Source organism: Balaenoptera acutorostrata, chromosome 5 (genome assembly GCF_949987535.1).
Source record: "Balaenoptera acutorostrata chromosome 5, mBalAcu1.1, whole genome shotgun sequence".
Classification (NCBI taxonomy): Eukaryota; Metazoa; Chordata; class Mammalia; order Artiodactyla; family Balaenopteridae; genus Balaenoptera; species Balaenoptera acutorostrata.
This window is the reverse complement of record NC_080068.1, coordinates 125,680,261-125,703,619: the sequence shown is the minus strand read 5'-3', so window position 1 is coordinate 125,703,619 and position 23,359 is coordinate 125,680,261. Positions and strand designations below refer to the sequence as shown.

At 35.4% G+C, this 23,359-nt stretch overlaps 1 protein-coding gene across 4 annotated transcripts in view; it reads right to left on the bottom strand.

Annotated features, from left to right (window-relative positions):
• AFG2A (AFG2 AAA ATPase homolog A) overlaps window positions 1-23,359 on the bottom strand; it is a 331,389-nt gene that overhangs the window by 61,746 nt on the left and 246,284 nt on the right. For 2 of the 4 annotated variants that reach the window (XM_057546786.1, XM_007172385.2), the window contains exon 15: window positions 605-769. The exons of 1 other annotated variant lie outside the window; for it this stretch is intronic. In XM_057546786.1, coding sequence (XP_057402769.1) covers window positions 605-769 — 165 coding nt within the window. Of the gene's footprint in view, window positions 1-604; window positions 770-23,359 lie in introns of those variants that run through there. One more of the 4 variants, XM_007172386.2, reaches the window with a different exon arrangement.

The following is a 23,359-nucleotide window of genomic DNA, read 5'->3' as shown; positions in this document are numbered from 1 at the left end:
GAAGGGTAAGCTGGGACAAAGTGAGAGTGGCATGGACATATATACACTACCGAACGTAAAATAGATAGCCAGTGGGAAGCAGCCGCATAGCACAGAGAGATCAGCTCGGTGCTCTGTGACCACCTAGAGGGGTGTGATAGGGAGGGTGGGAGGGAGGGAGATGCAAGAGGGAAGAGATATGGGAACATATGTATATGTATAACTGATTCACTTTGTTATAAAGCAGAAACTAGCACACCATTGTAAAGCAATTATATTCCAATAAAGATGTTAAAATAAACAAACAAAAAACAAAAACAAAAAGCCCCAAAAGAAGAATCTTCTACTTCTAGTCCAGTGTTCTCTCCACTATATTATGCTGCTTCTCTGAAGACTACATTTTGAGAAATAAGATAAGCTAGGTAAAAACAATTGAAATATAATAGAGGCCAGGTAAAATGCAATTTAATTTAGTGACTACCTGTCAATGTAGTGTATTTCCTGTTTTAAGATTACTTAGTACACAGTTATTTAAAACAGCTGGCATCAAGCAATCTTTTCTTTGCTAATGACCCCAAGCCACTGCTTTCTTCCCACCAAGGTATTTTAAGGGGAACTATCTTACCTCTGCTCCTGAATATGTATCTGTTTGGAGGATGAGTTCATTCAGATCAACATCATTACTGACTGGCATAGACTGAAACCGCAAGTTAAATATTTCCCTTCTTGTTGCTGCATCTGGTAAAGGCACGTAGATGATTCTATCAATTCTTCCAGGCCGCATCAAGGCCTATAAAGAAGAAGGGGCAACAAAGATTAACCAAGCTCAGAATTGATATTCCATACGAAGGAACCCAAGGCAAGAGGATGCCCAGAATCTCATGAATATCTCACTAGTATAATAATTAGTAAATAAAACAAGTACTAGAGATTCTAAAATCTATTTCAAAGATTCAAACAAATAAACAATGTCAGAGTACTTTTGAAAATAGAAAAGCAGGATTTCTGAAAGGCTTTTTGCTCCTCAGCAACTGTCAGGTCAGTAAAAGACAACTACTGTCTTTTAAGGAAATGTGTATATGACTTGCATTCATCATATCAAAAGGCTTTTTTTGGTAACTTCCTGAAATAACTCTTCAAATATGGGTTAAGCTGTTTTCAGAGAGCCCACAAAATAACATAGCTCAGATCAAAGAATACTTCTAGAGCTGACGGCAGTCAAATGAACTTCCCTAATATTTTATTGAAGGCGAATGCCTGAACTATCTTAGAGCTAATGAAGTCATCTATTCAGAAAAAACTATTGAGCTGTACTATATACCAGAGTTTGTTCTTGGTACTAGGAAACAGCATGAATAAGATAGATAAGTGTAAAATTGAGTATAGTGAGAGTTACACGTCTGTGAATATACTAATAACCTTTGAATTCTATATTTTAAGTGGATGAATTTTATGGTATGTAAATTATATCTCCATAAAGCTATTAAGAGAGATATGGGTCAAAAGTGTGCATGTGTGTGTGCTTTGAGGGGATGGGACAGCTTTTAGTTGGGGTAGTCAGAGAAAGCCTCTTTGAGGAGGTAACTTATGCAGATATCCAAAGGAGACAACCATACAAAGATCTGGGAAAGAGCATTCAAGGTAAAAGAAACCTCAAGTACAAAGGCACAGATGACTGGCATGTTCCAGAGACAGAAAAAACCCACTGTGGTAGAAACAGTGAATAAAGTGAAAAGACGTAGGAAATGAGGTTAGAGAGATAGTCACAGGCAGATTATGAGGTCTTAAACAACATGGTGAAGAATCTGGACTGCACTCTATTTGCAATGAGAAGCCACTAGAAGGTTTTAAGTAGGAAGGTGAAATGGTAAGGTTTACAAGCAAAGATCATTCTTGTGGGACAAAAAAAGGTCTAATAAAAGTCCAGTAAGGAAAGAAAAGAGAAGATGGGGTAGAAAAAAATATTTGAAGAAAAAGCTGAAAATTCCCCCAAATTGGTAAACAACCATAAATTCACAAAATCAAGAAGCTCAGTGAATTTCAAACAAAATAAATACAAAGGAAACCATACATGAACACATTATAGTCAAACTGCTGAAAACCAAAGATAAAATCTTAAATGCTGCCAGAGTGAATACAGGGAACAATGACTGAATCACCAATGACTCTCAATTAAAACAATGGAGGGCAGAAACCAGTAGAACAACATCTTTAACGTGTTGAAAGAATAAAAATGTCATGCCAGAATTCTATTCCCAGTGAAAGTACTCTTCAATAACGAAGGAAAAATAAAGTCATTTTTAGATAAAAGAAAACCAAGGAAATCTGTTTCCAGTAGATCTGCATTACAGAAAATGCTAAAGGAAGTTCTTTAGGTTGAAGGGAAATGACATGAGATGGAAAATTGAATCTTCAGGAAGAAATAAAAAGGATTAGAAATGATATACCCCAAAAATGTAGACTCCTTCCATCTCCAAAAAAATTACTCTTCTTGCTGGCATAATCAGAAATAGCAATCCTTGAATATTTAGGAGATACTCACTTATAAAGAGTGAAAAACAGCACATTTCTATATGTGTACTTATGAATATGAAGTATCCAGAAAGAAGGTGTGATAGAATACAGAAAGTAAGGAAGATAAGAACTTAGACATGAACTTCTTTTAATTATAAAAACTAAAACAACAACAACAACAAACCCCCAAATCCTGAAAATGTAGCTGGGACCATACATTAAACACTACAGAAAATACAAACATTGAAACCTCATATGGTTGCTCTGTGGGACTTAGTTCTTAGGGAACTGGTGCAAAAAATGATGATATTCTGTGAGTAATAAACTGTCCTCTGTCTCTGACTCAGGAGTCTCAAGTCTTTTGCCAGATTCTATGAAATTGTGGCAGACTAACTTGTTAGCTTTCAAATAGGGTGAAGTCTCAGAACCTTCATATTTCTTAATACGTTTGTTCCTAATAATGGAGCCTCAACATATATAAAGCAAAAATTGACAGGTTTAAAAAGATAAATATATATAATTCCACAATCATAATAGGAGATTTTAACAATCCTCTCTTAGCATTGATAGAACTAGAAAACAAATCAGTAAGACAGAGAGGATCTAACAAGACCATCAATCATCTTGACCTAATTGATATTTATTTATAGGCCTCTATGCCCAACAACTGCAGAACACATATTCTTTTCAAGTACACTTGGTATATTCATCAAGACAGCCCATACGATGAGCCATAACACAAAACTCAACAAATTCAAAAGGACTGAAATCATACAGAGTAGAACTCTGACTATGAGAAGAGTAAGTTAGACATGAATAAAAATAGGACATAGAGGAAAACCCCAAACACATTGGAAATTAAACAACATACTTCTAAATAAACCATTGGTCAAAGAAGATATCACAAAGGAAATGAGAATATGTTTCAAGTTGAATGATAATGAAAATCTAACATATGAAGATTTGTGGAATACAGTTAAAGCAGTGCTTAGAGGCAATTTTATAACTTTAAATGCTTATAGTAGGAGAGAAGTCTAAAAGCAATGACCTAAGTTTCAAGAGTAAGTACAGGAAGGAAATAATGAACATGAGAGCAGAAATCAATGAAATGGGAAACAAACAAGAGAGAAAATCAAAGGCAAGAGTAGTTTTCTACAAAGATTTAAAAAATTGATTAAATTCTAGCTAGACTGAACAAGGATAGAGAGAACAAATCATCAACATCAGAAATGAAAGAATCGTTATCACTACAGATCCTAAAGATAGTAAATGGATAATAATAAAATATTATAAACAACTTTATGATGATAAAAAGAAACAAATTTCTTGAAAAATTCAGGTACAAAATGGACACAAAATGAAACAGAAAATCAGAATAGCCCTACATTTATTTTTAAAAATGGAATTGAACTCATCAAAAAATTGAATCCACCGTAACCAACCTTTCCACTAACACATTACTGACCGGGGGATTTTTGCAGAAACTAACTCCTGTGGCTGTTAATATGTCTCTGGTCAAAAATGTGTTAAGAAAAATCCAAGCCCAGATGATTTCCCTTCTGAATTCTACCAGAGAAGAAATAACATCAAAATTATACAATCATTTTAGAATACAGAGAAGGGAACACGTCTCAACTTGTTTTATAAAGCCAGCATAATACTTACTCCAAAACCTGACAAAGATATTACAAAAATTGAAAATTACAGATTAATGACACCTTCATAAATATAGCCCTAAAAATCCTTTAAAAACATTGGCAAATAGAATCTAACAATATATAAAATGGATAAATCATCATAACCAAGTAAGAATTATCACCGGAATGCAAGGTTAGTTTAACACTCAAAATCCAATGAATATAATTCACCACAGTAAACAGAATAAAAGAGAAAAACAATATGATCATTTAATATGTGCAGAAAAAACAAATGACAAAGTTTAAGATCTACTCATGATAAGAAAACTCTCAGCAAACTAGAAATAGAAGGGAACATCTTCAATATAATAAATGGTATTACAAAAACCTACAGGTAGGGCTTCCCTGGTGGCACAGCGGTTGAGAATCCACCTGCCAATGCAGGGGACATGGGTTCGATCCCTGGTCTGGGAAGATCCCACATGCCGCGGAACAACTAAGCCCGTGAGCCACAACTACTGAGCCTGCGTGCTGCAACTACTGAAGTCCGTGTGCCTAGAGCCTGTGCTCCACAACAAGAGAAGCCACCGCAGTGAGAAGCCCACACACCGCAACGAAGAGTAGCCCTGCTCGCCGCAACTAGAGAAAGCCTGCGCACAGCAACGAAGACCCAATACAGGCAAAAATAAATAAATAAATAAAATAAAAATAAAATAAAATAAAAAAACCTACAGGTAACATCCTAATTGTCAAAATATTCAATGTTTTCTACCTAAGATCAAGAACAAGGTAAAAAGCTCACCACTTTCACCAAACATTATAATAGAGATACTAGCCTTTGCGATAAGGTAAAACCAGAGTAGGGAGCGTATGGGGGGAAGAAAGTATAGAACTTGGAAGAGTAAAAAGTAAAACTATCCTCATTTGCAGATAACATGAGAGTTTATATAAAACTCCTAAGGAATCTACAAAACAACTAACAGCAAGATTACAGAATACAAGTTTAATATTAGAAAAAATGTATTAAGCAGCAAACTAACTAGAAAATGAAGTTTAAAAAGTCCACTTTATGGAAATATATAAAAAATATAAAAGACAGGAATAAAATTAACAAAAGAATTCTTCATTGAAAACTACAGAGCACTGTTGAGAGAAATTAAACAAGACCTATTTAAACAGAGTGATATACCATGTTCATTGGAAGACTCAGAATTATGAAGATATTCTTTCTTTCCAAATTTATCTATAGACTCAATGCAATTCCAATCAAAATTACACAAAGACTTTTTAAAAAAGTGACAAACTGATTATAAAATTTATATGGAAATGCTAATGACTGAGAATAGTGAAAGCAACCTAAAAAAAGAACAAAGTTGAAGGACTTAACTGACTTCAAAACTTACAATGCTAATAGAGAAACAAGATAGTGTAATAAGGTCTAGAAGACAGAAATAAAAGATTAATAGAACAGAATAAGGAACAGAATAGAAAGATTAATAGAACAGAATCCATATTGATTTTTATTATTAATGCATTCAATGAGGAAAGGAAAGTATTTTAAGAAATGATGCTCAACAACTAGATATTCATATTTTTAAAATGAACATTGACCCTTACCTCACCCTATACTCAAAAATTAACTTGAGATGGATCATAAATCTCAGTGTAAGAGCTAAAACTACAAAATTCTAGAAGTATAAAAGAAAAAAATTGATAAACTGGTCTTTATAAAAATAAACCCTTCTTCTCTTCTAAAGATACCTTTAAGAAGATAAAAAGGCAAGCCACAGACTGGGATAAAACATTCACAATAGTTATATCTGACAAAAAACTTGTATACAAATATAAAAAGAACCCTTAAAATTCAGTGATAAGAAAATAAATAACCCAGTAGAAAGTGGGCAAAAAATCTGAACAGATTCAAATACAAGAAGCTATAGGGTTGGCAAGTAAGTGTTGAGTAAAAAGCTGCTCAGAATCATTGGTCATCAGATCAATGCAAATTTAAGCCACAATGAGATATCATTACCTTCTCATAAGAATGACTAAAACTAAAGACACTGACAACACCAAAGACTGAATAAGGATATGGAGAAACTAGAACTTTTACACTCTTAATGGGAACATAAAACAGTACAACTACTTTGGAAAACTGGCAGTTTCTTAGAAAGTTCCCCACCATAACAACCTAGCTACTCTACTCCTAGGTATTTATCTGAGAGGAACAAAAACGTATAGCCATGCAGATCTGTACATAGATGTTCATAGCAGCTTTATTCACAATAGCCCCAAGCTGTAAATAATCCAAATGTCTACCAATTCATGAATGGATGAACAAAATATGTATTTATATATAATAGAATACCACTCGGCAATAAAAAAGAAAAACTACTGATACACACAATAACATGCACGAGTCTCAAAATCATTGTGCTGAGTTAAAGAAACCAGACATTGAAAAATACATTCTATAAATTCCATTTACATAAGATACTTAAAAATTCAATTTAATCTATATAAAAAGCAGACAAGTGGTTGTTTGGAGCCTGGGGTAGAGGGAAAGGTGGATTGCCAGGAGCAAAAGGAACCTTTTAGGTTGACTGAAATGTTCTATTACATCTGGATTGCAGAGGTGGCTTCACAGGTTTACATATAGTATATATGTAAATTAGCTGAATTGTCCACTTTAAGTTGATGCAGTTTATTGTATGTAAATTATAACTAAATAAAGTTGATTAAACTTGCATTTGTTAGGTTCTCAGTATTATACATCAGTAAACTTAAGGGCATTAGAGATGTTTTCAGATCTTCTCTTTTGAAAAGATTATTTTCTTGGACTCTCTCTCCCTCTTTTCTTTCTTTTTTTTTAAATTACCTTATATTTATGTTTAGAGTTCCAAACAGAACGTTAAAACTCATGGAGTCCATACCATATATCTTATACAGGTGTTTCATAAAATGCTTGGGTAAATGTTAGCAGATATAATGAAAAAAAGGATTTTCTTGTTAAAATAAGTTAGGGAAACACTGGGTAGAAACAAAATTAAACAGGTTTCTATATGCAGGAATTTTTGGAGCCGATACTAATGGGTATGAAAAATCTCCAAGAGAGAGCTGCAGTAGCAGATAGAAATTCTATCCCAAATTCTAATCACAGAACATCTCAAAAGCTAATATTACATTTCCACTTTGAAAAACGCTGCTGTATACTTTTTGCACATATCACAATACCTAGAACATGTTGAGCATTTATCAAATATCTATTAATTCTTAAGTCATGTACAAATTAGCCAGCAAAAAGTCAATTAACAAATGCATAGTAAATACAGTGCCTTTGTTTAAAAATGAATGCTTTAATTATTTTCAGACTATTCCCCACACCTAACATTAGTTCATTAGGTAGAAATGATGCATGATCATCTTCCTTGAAATGTACTTTATCACAGAATTCAAAACTGTATTTCAGGGCTTCCCTGGTGGCGCAGTGGTTGAGAATCTGCCTGCCAATGCAGGGGACATGGGTTCGAGCCCTGGTCTGGGAGGATCCCACGTGCCGCGGAGCAATTAGGCCCGTGAGCCACAACTGCTGAGCCTGCGCGTCTGGAGCCTGTGCTCCGCAACAAGACAGGCCGCGATAGTGCGAGGCCCGCGCACTGCGATGAAGAGTGGTCCCCGCTTGCCGCAGCTAGAGAAAGCCCTTGCACAGAAACGAAGACTCAACACAGCCAAAACTAAATAAATAAATAAATAAACAAAACAAAACAAAACAAAACAAAAACTGTATTTCAATCATGGGGATCACTTCTTCCCTACCTAAAACAAATAAATACAGGATTTAGGAAATTAGGATGATACCAGTAAACATATTTTTTCAAATTATTAAAAATATTATTTAAGATGAATAACATTAATATTTATATAGCTCTTAAGAATTTATAAAGCAATTTTCACATAGTGTATTTCATTTAATATGACTCTAAATTCTGTGAATTAGATATTGTTATACCCCCGTTAAGAAAAAGAAAATGAGGCCCAAGATCATGCAATAAATGACAGAAATTGAACTGAAATCAGGAGGTCTCTGAATATTGAATCATACCTTTTTTACTTTACTATCTCGCCAGTACAATATGATACTCAGTATCAATGGACAAAGAAAAAAAATTCTTGTTCTGAAATATGACACAGGTAACACAATAAATTTAAATATTTCTTTCATCAAAAAAATTATTACACAGCTACTCTGTGCCAGGCTCTGTTTTAGTTGCTGGGGATACAGCTGCGAATGGCTTGATTAGTTTTTTAAAGTTGAGGTTATCCTTTTCACCTTTCTGGGAAAACTAGTCATTCTAGGCTATTTTAAAATTTCCTTTCTAATAGCTGCAAGAACAACACAGCAAAGGATACAGAGCGCACGCATCATCTAAGGCACTGGAACAACACTCAGCATGCATCTGTGCCCCCCCCACCCCCCAAGTTGTAGCTGTCCCTGGGCAATGCAGGTTGAGGACACTTCAACGATTATAATTTTGTCTGGGCCAACAGCCAGCTAGGCTTTTTCTGGCTTGATCTTGTCAGTGAAAGTTAGCTTAAAAAAAGGTAGGAAAGAGCTTTCCTTCCTGTAAAATCCTGAATGAGTTAACACCCTTCCTAGAATTTCTTTAAAGATACTGTTCTGCAATATTAGGGTGAAAGAATGTATTCTGAATGATGGCATGTTCTGATATTTTAAAATCACCATATGACAATTCTAATGAAGAAACAAGCCCGGGCTTCCTAATACTCTGAACGCTTCTGGCTGCAAGGTCATAGACACTGCAGCCTTACATTAACTCTATTTTAAAAACTGTTGGGCAAACTGCCTTTTCAAGAGGACTTATTCAAGACCGTGGGGAAGTCTCTATACCTCTCACAGCCTCAGTTTCCTCATGTGTGAAAGTGATGGTGGTTCTTTAATCAGAGAGGCCTATATACTTCTGACAAGAATTTCCCTCAACATATACAAGCTGAGAAAACATCCCCACACAATTCTGCAAATAATTCCATTGAGTTCAAGTGAAATCTGCTTGTGCACCTCACAGTAAGAATTACTGTATTAGGTGACCTTTTAAATGGGCCTTCTAGACCCAATTCCATATATTATCTTACTCAAGGCAATGCCTGATTACATTATATGATCTTTACTGAAAATGTGTTACTACAATTTTAGTAGTTACACTACTTAATTAAACTAATACTACTACCTTTTCTTCTTCTGACCTTTACAAAATGAACTCAAAAGCATTTCTGATATTTCATGTTATGTATTCTTACTGATCCAATCCTATACCACAGGTAAAGGGGTACCTTTTCTTTTTTTATAAATTCTGAAGTTCAACACTTGTAATTTTATATTCTATCAATGTCCTAATCTAATTAGCAGAGAAATACTTGTTCATACCAAAGCATTAAAACAGACACTTTGAAAAATCAGGTTCCGTTGGCTCTCATTCATTTAAAATGATCAACAAGGTTTTTAGAAGGATTATGGGAAATGATGTATGTAGATCATCTAGCACTGTGTCTGGTACAGGTTGGTGTTCAAAAAACATAATTTGCCTACCCTCTTTAAAAGAAATAAATAAAATGATCAACAAGGGTGTGTATGTGAGTGTAGGGAATGTCTTTCTTCTATAAAGAAAAGCAGCACTGAGCCTTTACATTTTACTCTAATGAAAACATATCAATATATCATGATTCATGGAGAAAACAGTTCCAGAAACTAGGGGGAGAGGTGGATCCTTGGTAACAGCTCTGATTTATTTCAAAGAAACCCTGGACTTTAGGCATCTCTCTCTCACTCTAAATTCAACTGATTAATAGGTGTGGTTAATGCTACCTCTTAAATCTCTCTTGAAACTGTTACTTCTATTTCATCTTCTTCATTATATATTTGCTTGTTTCCTGTCTGTCTTTCCCAATAGATTGCAGGCAGTATGTCATGGCAGGTATCATATTTTTTTGTTCAACACTGTAAACTCAGCAATGGCACGTTCAAGGCGCTCAATACATGTTTACTCAATGAAGTCATGCTAACATAATCTCTTGTCTAGAATACCATTAACTACCTTGCTAGTTGTTTTTCCTGCCTTCAGTCTTACTCTTTCCTTCTTCTCCCTATCTACATCACTGCTAACTGATCACTGTAACTGCAAATACTGTAACGTTCTATTTTTTAACCATTTAAGGGCACCTCAAGGGAAAAAGTCAAATTCAAGCATAGTATTTCAAGCTTCTATAATTTTGGTGTAACTATCCCAACTTAACTGCAGGCACTTTTCGTTTTTCACCCTGTGGCTCCAAGAACTCTAAGCACTCACAGTTAGCCAAACTCCACGCTGCTTTCTGTATCCTTGCTCTCACACATAATTCTCTCTCTGCTCTGAATGCTTTTATCTCATAGCCTATCAGGTAAGCTCCGCCTCTTGTTCAAGTTTCAGCTTAAAAGTCTTCTCTTTTATACAACCTTCTATAACTCTTCTGAGTACTATATAACTTGTAATTTGGCATACAGGTTAAAAGTGAGGGCAAAATTGAAAAATTTAAAGACGACACAAATGGAAGGACATCTATTTTCAAAGATTGGAAGATTTAATTTTGTTAAGATGTCAAAACTATACAAATCAATCCACAGATTCAAATGTGAGAATAGCATTTTTTGTAGAGTTAGAAGACTAAAGTTCATAAGGAATTTCAAGGGACCCCGAATGGCCAAAACAATCTTGTTATAGAAGAACACAGTTGGAGGACTCACACATCCAAATTTCAAAACTTCCTAAAAACCTACATCAATCAACACTGTGTTACTTATCCAAGGAGAGTCACATAAACCTATGGAACAGAATGGAGAGCCCCTTATAAAACCCTCACTAATGTGGTCATATGATTTTTGAAAGGGATACAAAGACCAGTCATTGAAGAAAGGACTGTCTGTTCAACAAATCTTATTGAGGAAACTGGATATCCACATGGAAAATAATGAAGGTGGATCCTTACCTTACATTTTATTAAAAAAATGATTAAGTTGGATCAAAGACCTAATCATAAGAGCTAAAACAGTTAAACTGTTAAAAAATACAGGAAAGCCTTCATGACCTTGGATTTAGAAATAATTTATTTGTTATGACACCAAATGTACAGGCAACAAAAGAAAAACCGATAAGTTGAAATACATAAATATTTTTTTAAGGTGCACCAAAGACACTATCGAATCATATATCTGATAAGGGGTTAATATCCAAATATATAAATGACTCCTACATCTCAACAATGAAACAATCAGATTTTTTAAATGCGCAAAAGACATGAATTTTCCAAAGATGTATACAGGTGGCTAATAATCGCATGAAAATATTCTCAACATTACTAATCACTAAGGAGTTTCAAATCAGAACCACAATGAGATACCATGTACATCCATTATCATTAAAACAAAACCACAGGAAATCACAAGTGTTAGGATATACAGAAAATCCTTGTGCACTGTTGGTTGGAATGTATTGTAAAATGGGCAGCCATTACGGAAACAATGTGGTGGTCGTGAAAAAAATTTTAAATTGACTTTTACCTTTTGATTCAGCAATTCCACTTTGGAGTATATACCCAAAATAATTAAAAACAGGGACTCTAATAGATATTTGTACACCCATGTTCATAGTATCATTATTCACAATACACAAAAGGTGGAAGCAAACCAAGTGGGGGAATGGAAAATTATTGTTTAATATGTATGGAGGTTTATTTGGGGGAAATGGAAAAAGATCTGCAGATGAAAAATATTTACAGATGGATGGTGGCAGTAGTTGTACAGCAATGTGAATATATTTTATGCCACCTAACTGTGTGCTTTAAAATGACTAAATTGGTAAATTTTATGTTATTAATATTTTACCAAAATAAATTTTATAAATGCCAAAAAAAAAAAAAGTGAGGGCAAAAGGATCAGCCTAACTGGGTTAAAATTCTAGCTCCATCATGTATTAGCTGTGTGTTTAGATAAATAATTTAAACCTCTTGGTACCTTAAAATCCTTAACAGTACTAGTTACTCAGAGGATGACCCTACGAATTAAATGACATAATCTATATAAAGGGCTCAGCACAGTGCTTGGCACATGGCATGCATGCTTCAATTTAGATGCTATTATCACTGTTAACTGTTCCTGTATAATTAATTATCCCAGTATTTGACTGTGCTCCTTGAATATAGGGAATGCTCGTTATCTTTTGATCCTAATACCTGGCACATGGTAGACATTAATGTTCTTTGAATGAATGAACGGATAAATGTTCTAAAACCACAAGGTTAGAATAATGGTAGACAAGTCAGGTTAAAATACAGATTCTTGATTTATATTTATATTTATATTTCAATGTTTAAACAGGATTACTATTTAACAAGTCTCTACTTGCCTCTTCCTCTCCCTGCTTCTTATCATAGTCTCTGAAATGCTCAATTCATAGCCCTCTCGTAATAGAGAAGGGAGAAGTTATAGAAGTAGGCTTCCTCTCTTCAATAGAAATCTGATAAAGGAATCATTAAGAGAGGAGGCCCTAGAACATGCCTGTATTTATTAAATCTTTTCATGTTGCTGATACACATTACTCAGCCTAGAGATGAACATAGCTGACTTCTGGAAATGTTTTTTTAAATGTGGGATCCTAGCTCTGTGTGTGTGTGTGTGTGTGTGTGTGTGTGTGTGTGTGTGTGTGTGTGTGTGTGTGTGTGTGTGTGTGTTTATTTTTTATAAATTTATTTATTTTATTTGTTTATTTTTGGCTGCGTTAGGTCTTCGTTGCAGCACGCGGGCTTTCTCTAGTCACGGTGAGCGGGCTTCTCATTGCAGTAGCTTCTCTTGTTGCGGAGCACGGGCTCTAGGTGCGCAGGCTTCAGTAGTTGTGGCGCATGGGCTTAGCTGCTCCTTGGCATGTGGGATCTTCCCGGACCAGGGCTCGAACCCATGTCCCCTGCATTGGCAGGTGGATTCTTAACCACTGCGCCACCAGGGAAGTCCTGGAAATGTTTTTTGTGTTTTCTGATTTGCATTTCTCTAATAATTAGCCATGCTGAGCATCTCTTTATGTGCCTGTTGGCCATCTGTACGTCTTCTTTGGAAAAATGTCTATTCAGGTCTTCTGCCCATTTTCTGACTGGGTTGTTTCTGATATTGAGCTGTGTAAGCTGTTTTTACATTTTAGATATTAAGCCCCTGTCAGTCACATCATTTGAAAATATTTTCTCCCAGTCCATAGGTTGTCTTTCAATTTTGTTGAGGGTTTCCTTTGCTGTGCAAAAGTTTTTAAGTTTGATTAGGTCCCATTTGTTTATTTTTGCTTTTATTTCTTTTGCCTTGGGAGAATGACCTAAGAAAATATTGCTACGATTTATGTCAGAGAATGTTTTGCCTATGTTCTTTTCTAGGAGTTTTACATGTCATGTCTTGTATTTAGGTCTTTAAACCATTTTGAGTTTATTTTGTATATGGTGTGAGGGAGTGTTAAAATTTCATTGATTTACATGTAGCTGTCCAGCTTTCCCAGAACCACTTGTTGAAGAGACTGTCTTTTCTCCACTGTACATTCTTGCCTCCTTTATCATAGATGAAGTGACTGTGGGTGTGTGGGTTTATTTCTGGGCTCTCTATTCTGTTCCATTGATCCATATGTCTACTTTTGTGCCAGTATCACGCTGTTTTGATTACTGTAGCTTTGTAGTATAGTCTGAAGTCTGGAAGAGTTATGTCTCCAGGATTGCCTTGGCAATTAATTCTGGGTCTTTTGTGGTTCCATGTAAATTTTAGGGTTATTTGTTACAGTTCTGTGAAAAATGTCCCTATTTTGATAGGGATCACATTAAATCTGTAGATTGCTTTGGGTAATATGGCCATTTTAACAATATTAGTCCTTCCAATCCAAGAGCATGGGATAGCTTTCATATCTCTGAATCATCTTCAACTCCCTTTATCAATGTTTTATAGTTTTCAGCACACAGGTCTTTCACCTCCTTGGTTAAGTTTATTACCAAGTATTTTATTTTATTTTATTTTTGACATGATTTTAAATGGGATTTTTTTTTTTTTTACTTTCTCTTTCTGATATTTCATTGTTAGTGTAAAGAAATGCAAGAGATTTCTGTATGTTAATCTTGTATCCTGCTACCTTGCTGAATTTGTTTATCAGTTCTAATAGTTTTTGTGTGGAGACTTTAGGGTTCTCTACATAGAGTATCACATCATCTGCAAATAGTGAGAGTGTTACCTCTTCCCTTCCAATTTGGATACCTTTTATTTCTTCTTTCTTGTCAGACTGCTGTGGCTAGGGCTTCCAGTACTATGCTGAATAGAAGTGGAGAGTGGGCATCCTTGTCTAGTTCCTGAATTTAGCAGGAAGGCTTTCAGCTCTTCACCTTTGAGTATTATGTTGACTGTGGGTTTGTCAAAAATGGCTTTTATTATGTTGAGATATGTTCCCTCTATACCCACTTTGGTAAGAGTTTTTATTATGAATGGATGTTGAATTTTGTTAAATGCTTTTTCTGTGTCTATTGAGATGGTCATGTGGTTTTTGTCTTTCCTTTTGTTAATGTGGTGTATCACATTAACTGATTTCTGTATGTTGAATCATCCTTGTGACCCTGGACTGAAACCAACTTGATCATGGTGTATGATCCTTTTTATGTATTGTTGGATTCTGTTTGCAAATATTTTGTTGAGGATTTTTGAATCTATAGTCATCAAAGATACTGGTCTGTTATTTTCCTTTTTTTAGTGTCTTTGTCTGGTTTTGGTATCAGGGTGATGGTGGCTTCACAGAATGAATTTGGGAGTGTTCCCTCCTCTTCAATTTTTGGAATAGTTTGAGAAGGGTAAGTATAAATTCTTCATGTGTTTGGTAGAATTCCCAGTGAAGTCGTCCAGTCCTTGACTTTAGTTTGCAGGGAGTTTTGTTTTGTCTTGTTGTTTTTTTTTTTTATTATAGATTCTGTCTCACTTCTAGTGATTGGTCTGTTCAAATTATCTGCTTCTTCTTGACTCAGTTTTGGCAGCCTGTATGTTTCTAGAAACTTGTCCATTTCTTCTATGTTGTCCAATTTGCTGGTACAGAAATGTTTTATGTCTTTGAATTTTGCTGTTATGTTTAAATTTATTTATTTCCAGTTTTACTGAGGAAAATTAACAAATATACTTGTATATATTTAAAGTGTACAATGTGATGATTTGATATACATTTACATTGTGAAATTATTATCAAGTTCATATCCATCACCTCACATTTAGGTAACTCTTTGTGTGTGTGTGTGTGGTGAGAACAGTTAAGGTCTACTCTCAGCAAATTTCAAGTGTATAATACCATATTATTAACTACAGTCACCATGCTGTCCATTAAATCCTCAAAACTTTCTTATAATTGAAAGTCTGTACCCTCTGACCAACATGTCCTCATACCCTCACCTCCATTGCCCCTGGCCACCACCATTCTATTCTCTTTCTATGAAATCGGCTTTTTTTTTTTTTAAGATTCCACATATAAATGATACCACATGGTATTTGTTTTTCTCTGTCTGGCTTATTTCACTTTAGCTAGTATCTTTTTAAGTCTTAAAATTCTTAATGTTTCAGGAATACAATTTCTTAATATCTTCTATGAAATTTAATAATCTTTAAAAGTATAATTAGACTGAAGGAAGAATAGCTGTAGAGACCAATAAAATAAGCAATATTTAGCAAAAACCATGCAAGCCCCTGCAAGGAACACTCTGCCTTATATTATTTGGTAATTAAGCTTTTAGGGCAATGAGAAAGTATATAAATTGTACTTAAGTTGGGAGAAATACCTGCTGAATAGAAATCAGAAAAGAGAAACAGATTTTACAAAATCTGAATAACAAAATTTTAACTACCCATGTGATATCTTAAAAGTAACTTTAAAACACCAACTTGAGTTACTTTTTGTGCACTATGAGCAATACAAACTATGAGCAATACAAACAAGCATACAACTCGGACCTAATCTTTAAGAACTTACACTTTAAAAGTGGAGAAAAGTCAACATACAAAGAATTAAATACAGTAAGTCTTAATCAGTGGGCTAAGACAGTAGTAGAAAAGATGACAAAATATTTAATAAGTGCTAACTTAATAATTTAAGGATGAGTTGAGAATAAAATTGCAACTTGATGGATGCTGTGATACTAAAAGCCACTCATTTGATGAGATAAAACCAGCAATATTTACCTAATGCATATATAAAACATTTTAGAAAGGCAGAAAGAGTTGACAGGAATGTGTTAGAGATCAACTACACTTAAAACAAGCAATAGGTTCTAACCAATCTTCATAATTCCTTTCTTATAGCTTTTAGCTTAGTAAACCTTTTCATAAGAAATAATTTGAGATCTTTTAATTTTGTAGTATAACTAAGTAGTAATGATATATAGTTATACTACACACATCATCCTTTAAATAAGTAACCCTTTTGAGATGGGTATATTTGAAACCATGGAGAATATAATCTATGCGGGAAAGAATCGTTCCAAAAAAATCCAAGGAAATAAAAATTTTATTTGTATTTTTAAAACATAAAATCATTATTAGTGAAGTTATACTTATTACAACTGATTCAGATAATGGAAAGTGAGAAGTTCCAAGAGTCAAGATTAATTGATTTGACTTTGGAAGTGAGAAATTTCAAACTGCCTTAAAAAATCTAGAAACATTACCCTGATCTAAATGAGATGGGCCTTAAATGGCAAGTAGGGGATATTTACTAGGTTGAGAAGGTGAGAAAGGCAGAGTAAATACTACGTCCAAAGAATTAAGGGTGCAGCAATGTACAAACCATTTCTGGGAAGGCAAAAGGTTTTCTGTTGCACCTTTCCAATAGTTGCACCAGGAATGGATTACAGGTGTGCTAAGGATATTGTTTCCTTCAGCTCTCAGGAAGGCCAGGAGCCCAGAGAAGCCAGAGGCCCTAGGCAGTCAGACAGCAATTTTGTCTGGTTATTATTACCATGTGTGACATATCATGGAAAAGTTTGGGAAGCACTGGTGGAGGCTTCTTGGAAACATGGGACTATGAAGGTAGATGAAGTAAAACAAACAAACAAACAAGCAAACAAATACCCTCTACAGGTATGATACTATTACATATGGTGGGTAATGCCAAGGACTTTGGTCTTTATCTCATCATGATCCATAGGAAATTGTGAAAGGTTTGTAATCAGGTGAAGAAAGACAGGCTCAATTTTCTGTTTAAGGAAATAAATAATTCTGGCTGCAGTGTGGAGGAAGCACAGGAATGAAGTTCAGCTTCCAGTTAGGAAGAGAATACAATCTTGAGGTCTTAAATTAGAACATAATAATAACAGAGGCAGTGAACCTGAAAAGCACAATTTAAGAGATATCTTTGAAGTAGAACTGCCCAAAGTTTTCAACTTATTATTAGACATTTCCCCCTTTTGACAATGCCTTCCCATTTTGCAAAGAAAGATAAAGATAAAGCAGGATTTCTTTTATATAGATTTGTTTTGTATTCTGCAAAGAGAACAATACTTGCCAAATTAAAATCTGGATCTTACAATATGACACAACTTCATTTTTCAACTGCTGGAAATGCTTTTTAAACATTTCAATTCATATTGTAGCTATTTAAAATATTCAGTTATTCGTAGAGTTGAGGGAATTTTTACTATTCAGTTTGAGACTTCACAGAACAGTTCAATTCCACAAACATTTGTGAGTATCTACTATGTGCCAGGCACAGTGTTAGGTGCTAGGGTTACAACGTTCTTTGTTCTTTGAAAAATAATTCTTCTAAAAAGGATTTCTGTATGACAACATCTGAGCATGCGTTTGTATTAAAACAAATAAATCAATCAGTCTGTAGGCTATCTGTCGAATGTTGGGCTTGCTCAGTTCTGTAGAAACCCGTAGCACCGTGCAAGAAAAGACTTGATGCATTTGACAGCAGGTGTTTAGGAAGAATGTACCATAGTAAATGGCAGTACTTGATGAGGAGCACAAAAGAGGGAAGAAAACAGAACAAAAATAATTCAACACACACACACACACAAACACACACACACTTAAGTTCTTTTACTAGAATGATATATTCTTCACCCACTTCTATTAAAGAGCCCTTTTACAAAGCTAAAACAGTATTTATGTAGAACTAATCCTAATTCTTCCTCTTGTAAAAAGTGAATCTGTTTTTTGATACACTATAGAGGAAAACTGAAAATAGTGCAATTAATCTTTCCAATATCTCTATAAAATTCACTCTTTTAAAAGTTCTCCATAAGGTTGAAAAGGGGTGGAAACTTCCTTACATGTAAACATCAATTTTTATAATATTTAAATATAAATAAACCCACAGGTTGTTAATGGGGAGAAGAGTGAGAGGTGATGGTCAGGGGAGAAATGATCTGTCCCCTGCTTATTTTCCCACAATCAGCTCCCATCATTTGACCCCTCTCTGCCCTTTGTTTTCTACCAATACTGAACTCCTTGTAGTTCCCTGAAAATAGCACATCCTTCACACCTCTGTACATGCTGATCTTTCTGAAAGTCCTACCCATCTCTATGCCATGTACTCCATGAAAATTCTGGTTCTTTCCTCAAATCAGTTCTGCATACACAAAGGAATAGTCATTTTCTTCTCTATATTACTTCTGAACATTGTTTACATGTCTGTTGTATACATTATACTACAGTATTTGTTTACATGTTCTAATGCCCCCACTGGACTGGAAGGTATTCAAGGGACATGTATTTTTCCAAATTAAAAAAAAATCAGTTTGTCAAAATGTAAGGTGATTCACCTACAGATACCTACCAGATGCAGAAGCATGCATACAAGAAATATCAGGTGGTACAAACAAATTGCTGAGAATATTAATTTTCTGGATAGCTGGGGTATTTAACCATTACATACAAACCTTTTTAAAAAGTTAAAATAGAAATCTGATATATACTATGTACAACAGATTATATGGTAAATGTAAATGAACTTTTTCTTGCTGACTCAAAGTTTTCCCCCTCTCATGCACTGTTCTGTGCTAAAGGTAGCTGTCAAGGATAGAGATGCAGCATGACAGATTTATACAGTGTGATCGGAATGGGGACCACAGGATTGATGGGTACTGCAGAGCAACACTACAGAGCTCTACACATGGCCTCCCTGCTTGCATTTGCAAGGTTCATGATTGTTCTACAGTCGCTGAGCTGAACAGCAATGTTACTCTGCCTCTCACCCCAAAGAGAACGACTGTTTCTCTTTTCCACTCCTGCCAACACCCCAATTTTTTAAGGTACAAAATACAAACATCTATGAAGCTATTTCTTATCAATCCCACCACTTGAGAGTGCAGGACTGTTTTATCCTTTTCTTTGCCTTTTTTTTTTTTAAACTCTCAGGTTGATCCTAGCCCACTTCTGAGCTCTGTGACCGTCAGTACTGTATCTGCTTTATCTGCTTTGGCTGTTCAGTGTACCTTTCTTCTTCCTAGTACCTGATGCCTTTTTGTTTTGATATTATCTTTGATAATATATTCTACAAGGTTCCCTCCTCCCTCCCTCCCTCTCTCTCTCCTTCCTTCCTTCCTTGCTTGCTTCCTTCCTTCCTCCCTCCCTCCCTTCCCTCCTTCCTTCACAGAGTTTAAAATTCTGGCTCTATTACTTACTAACTGAATTTTAATACAGTAGTTTCAACCTTCATGTCAAATAACCCAAAGTACCTGAGAACACAGTCCAACAGTGGCTCAATGAGGCAGGTGAAGAACCATGTACCTCTGTGGAGTTTGGCAAATCATAGCACATGGGCCAAATCTGTCCCACCACCTGTTTTTATAAACAAAGTTGCACTGGAACACAGCCATGTTCAGTCATTTAAGTACTACCTATGGCTGCTTTCATTCTAGGACAGCAAAGCTGAGTAGCTGCAACCAATAATATATAGTCTGCAAAACCTAAAATATTTACTATCTGGTCCTTTACAGAAAAAGTTTCCAAATCCTTTAGAAAGTGGTTCTTAATCCTCGTTGTGCATTATAATCACCTGGTAAACTTCTTAAAGAGCAGGTTTCCTTGCACTCCTTCCTCCAGAGATTTTTACTCTATCAGTCCAGGTCAGGGCAAATTATTTTTCCAAAGCTCTGCAAGTAATTCCAATGTGCAGTCACAGTTAAACCACTGCTCAGGTGGTTTCTCATTTCTCGAACCTCAGCATGCAGAGGAATCATCTGACTTATTTGTTAATCTAGGAGAGTTCGTGCCCTATTTATACTCTATTCTGATACATTAGGTCTGGGGGGGAGAGATTAGACTCTGCATGTTTAATAGGTATACCAGCTGTCTCTGATGCAGGGAGTCCATAGAACAGAATTTGAGAGATACGGCTTATAGAAGTTGGCTTGAAAAAAACTCAGGTAAACTTGGATGGTCCTTTGTCCCCACCCCAGTGATGAATCAAATCACTCTAATTGCTCTTGTCTTCGTTTTCTCATCTGTAAAATGGAACTTTTTCTTTTTCTGCCTTGCCTACCTCATAAGTTTGCTGTAAGAAGTGCTCTGTCAACTCTCATTCTCTGGTCAAATCTAAGATGATATGTCTTTTGGTGGATTCAGATCATAACCGACAGGGCCTTCTAAAAAATTTAGATAATCAACACATAATAAGCAGATTATCACATAACAAGCAGATAATGCAGATACACTATTTCAACACAATTTCAAGTGTAAAAACAAGACATAAAACTAAGAATTGTGCCAGTGACTTTCTGCAGTCAAACCTGGAAAATAAAGGGTTTACAGAAAGGGGTCAATACTATAGTGATTACACAGTGGCTCATGGGTTGGAGTACAAATGTAGCTATATCCCCTTCACTGTCTTGAGGATCTTAATAACCTAAAGGTTCATGGACAGTCTTAAGAGAATGGAGTACCTGTAAATTCTTAAAACTGTAGGCCAACTTTGGTATGTAAAAACTTCGTATGCACATTTTCCAGGAGAGTATATCCATCAGATTCCCCAAAGAATCCACTCTCCAAAGAGATTAGGGCAGTCACTTACCCCTAAGTACCTGCGTCCTAGGACATGGGCCTTAACAACCCATTATGAAAACTTGCTATGGAGAGAAAAAAAATCCATTGTGAGTTATTTCCAAATGCTGCTGCCCTCATTTAAAATGAATCCATTTAAGAAATAAATCTATTGGCTTTCCTTTATTCCTGGTGCTTTCTAAACAGAGTAGGTAAAAAATTAATAATAATTTCCTCACTTCTATGGAGGTAACTATATTTATAATCAAAAATTTTAAATGGGTCAGAAATGCCCCAGTTGTATTGCCATTAAATATAAGCAGAAAAGGAATTTGGTTATCCTATCAAAGTGTATCTTTGTGATTCCTGGACACTGAGAACAACAGAATTTCTTACATGGTCAAGTCCAAATATGAGTACTGAAAAGAAATGATTTTCTTTTTTTTTTTTGACATTTTTCAGACATCTCATTATTCAGTCGCATCAAGTGGTCAACACACCCAGAGTAACCCAGATTCCACAATGCATTTACCTTATCTTCGGCAAAGAACCACTCACTGGCTATGGTCTTTCCAAGCACTCTGGAGTTATGAAGAGAAGTTTGATTTGCTTCTTCAGCACATGTTCATCTCTAACTAGTATAGGGTAGACAATTGAGACTGACAGCTAGGTCAGTTTGGAAGACACTGGCTCTTGGGACTGTTTTCTTCAAACTATTTTGATCATTCATTCATATTGTTAAAATCAATTTGAACACTTTCTCCCAGTATTCCTATACTTATTCAGAAAGTATATACATGCATCCCTGTATTAACATATTGTGTATATTATGTAACATACACAAATGCACATTTAAAAAATGCTATATAAAATAATTATGAATATAAGTTTCTAATATTTTCTTCTCTCACCCTATTGGTGTGTATGTGCATCTTTAGAGATCTCAGTCCCAAACAAGAGGTAGCGTATATCAAAGCTTACAGCTCTATCTCTGTATTTCAGAGAAACCAAACCCTTATCTACCTGTTATAATAGGTATAATAGGCTATGGTTAAAAGACAATGAAGAGGCTGTTCCAGGATGAGGATGATGATAACAATAAATACTACCTGTACGTGGAAGTCATTGTATGCCTGACAGTTTTAAGCCCTTGGCATAAAATAACTCATTTAATCCTCACAACCCTATGAGTTAGGTACTATTATTAACCCCACTTTACAGATAACAAAATTGAGGTAGGGAGAGGTTAAATAACTTGCCCAAAGTCACACAGCTAGCAAGTAGTAGAGCTGGGGGTAATATTGGTAGTCTCACTCTTGAGTCCACACTCAACCACTACACCAAAATACATCCCACTGAATACTCATAGTTCAAAGTAATGCAAAGATTACATTGTAAACAGAAGCTAGGTTCCTTGCTTCGTCAGTTATGGGGGAGGGCACGAATAATTTGTATCTAAAGCAAAAATATGTTTTCTTAATTTGACTTTAAGATAATTAGAAACTCACAGGGTATCAGTGTCATAAAGATTTCTTTCATTTCTAAACTCCTGCATTTGCTGAGAAGATGTAGGTCCATAGAGTTCAAATTAATGTCAAGAGTTATACATGATTAAGTGGTAGATTTAGAAGCATTCTAAATATGTTTAACATGATAACGTTATTGAGCTCCTACTATATATTCACAACTGTGATAAATGCTTTACTATGGTAATCTGTATAATCCTCACAATAACACTCAGAAGGAGATATTCTTATACCCAGTTTATAAGACAGAAAATGGTGGTTTGAAGAGGTTAAATAATTGCCAAAGGTCAGAGGAACATTAAGTAATAAAGCTGGAATTTGAACTAAGGTTTAATTCCATACCCTCAGATCATGGTAACTAAACTATTATTCCATTATTCCACACTGCATCCCAAGACAAATTTCTAGGCAATTAAAAATATTATTGGGCTTCCCGGGTGGCGCAGTGGTTGAGAGTCTGCCTGCCAACGCAGGGGACGCGGGTTCGAGCCCTGGTCTGGGAGGATCCCACATGCCGCGGAGCGGCTGGGCCCATGGGCCACAATTACTGAGCCTGCGCGTCTGGAGCCTGTGCTCCGCAACGAGAGAGGCCGCGACAGTGAGAGGCCCGCGCACCGCGATGAAGAGTG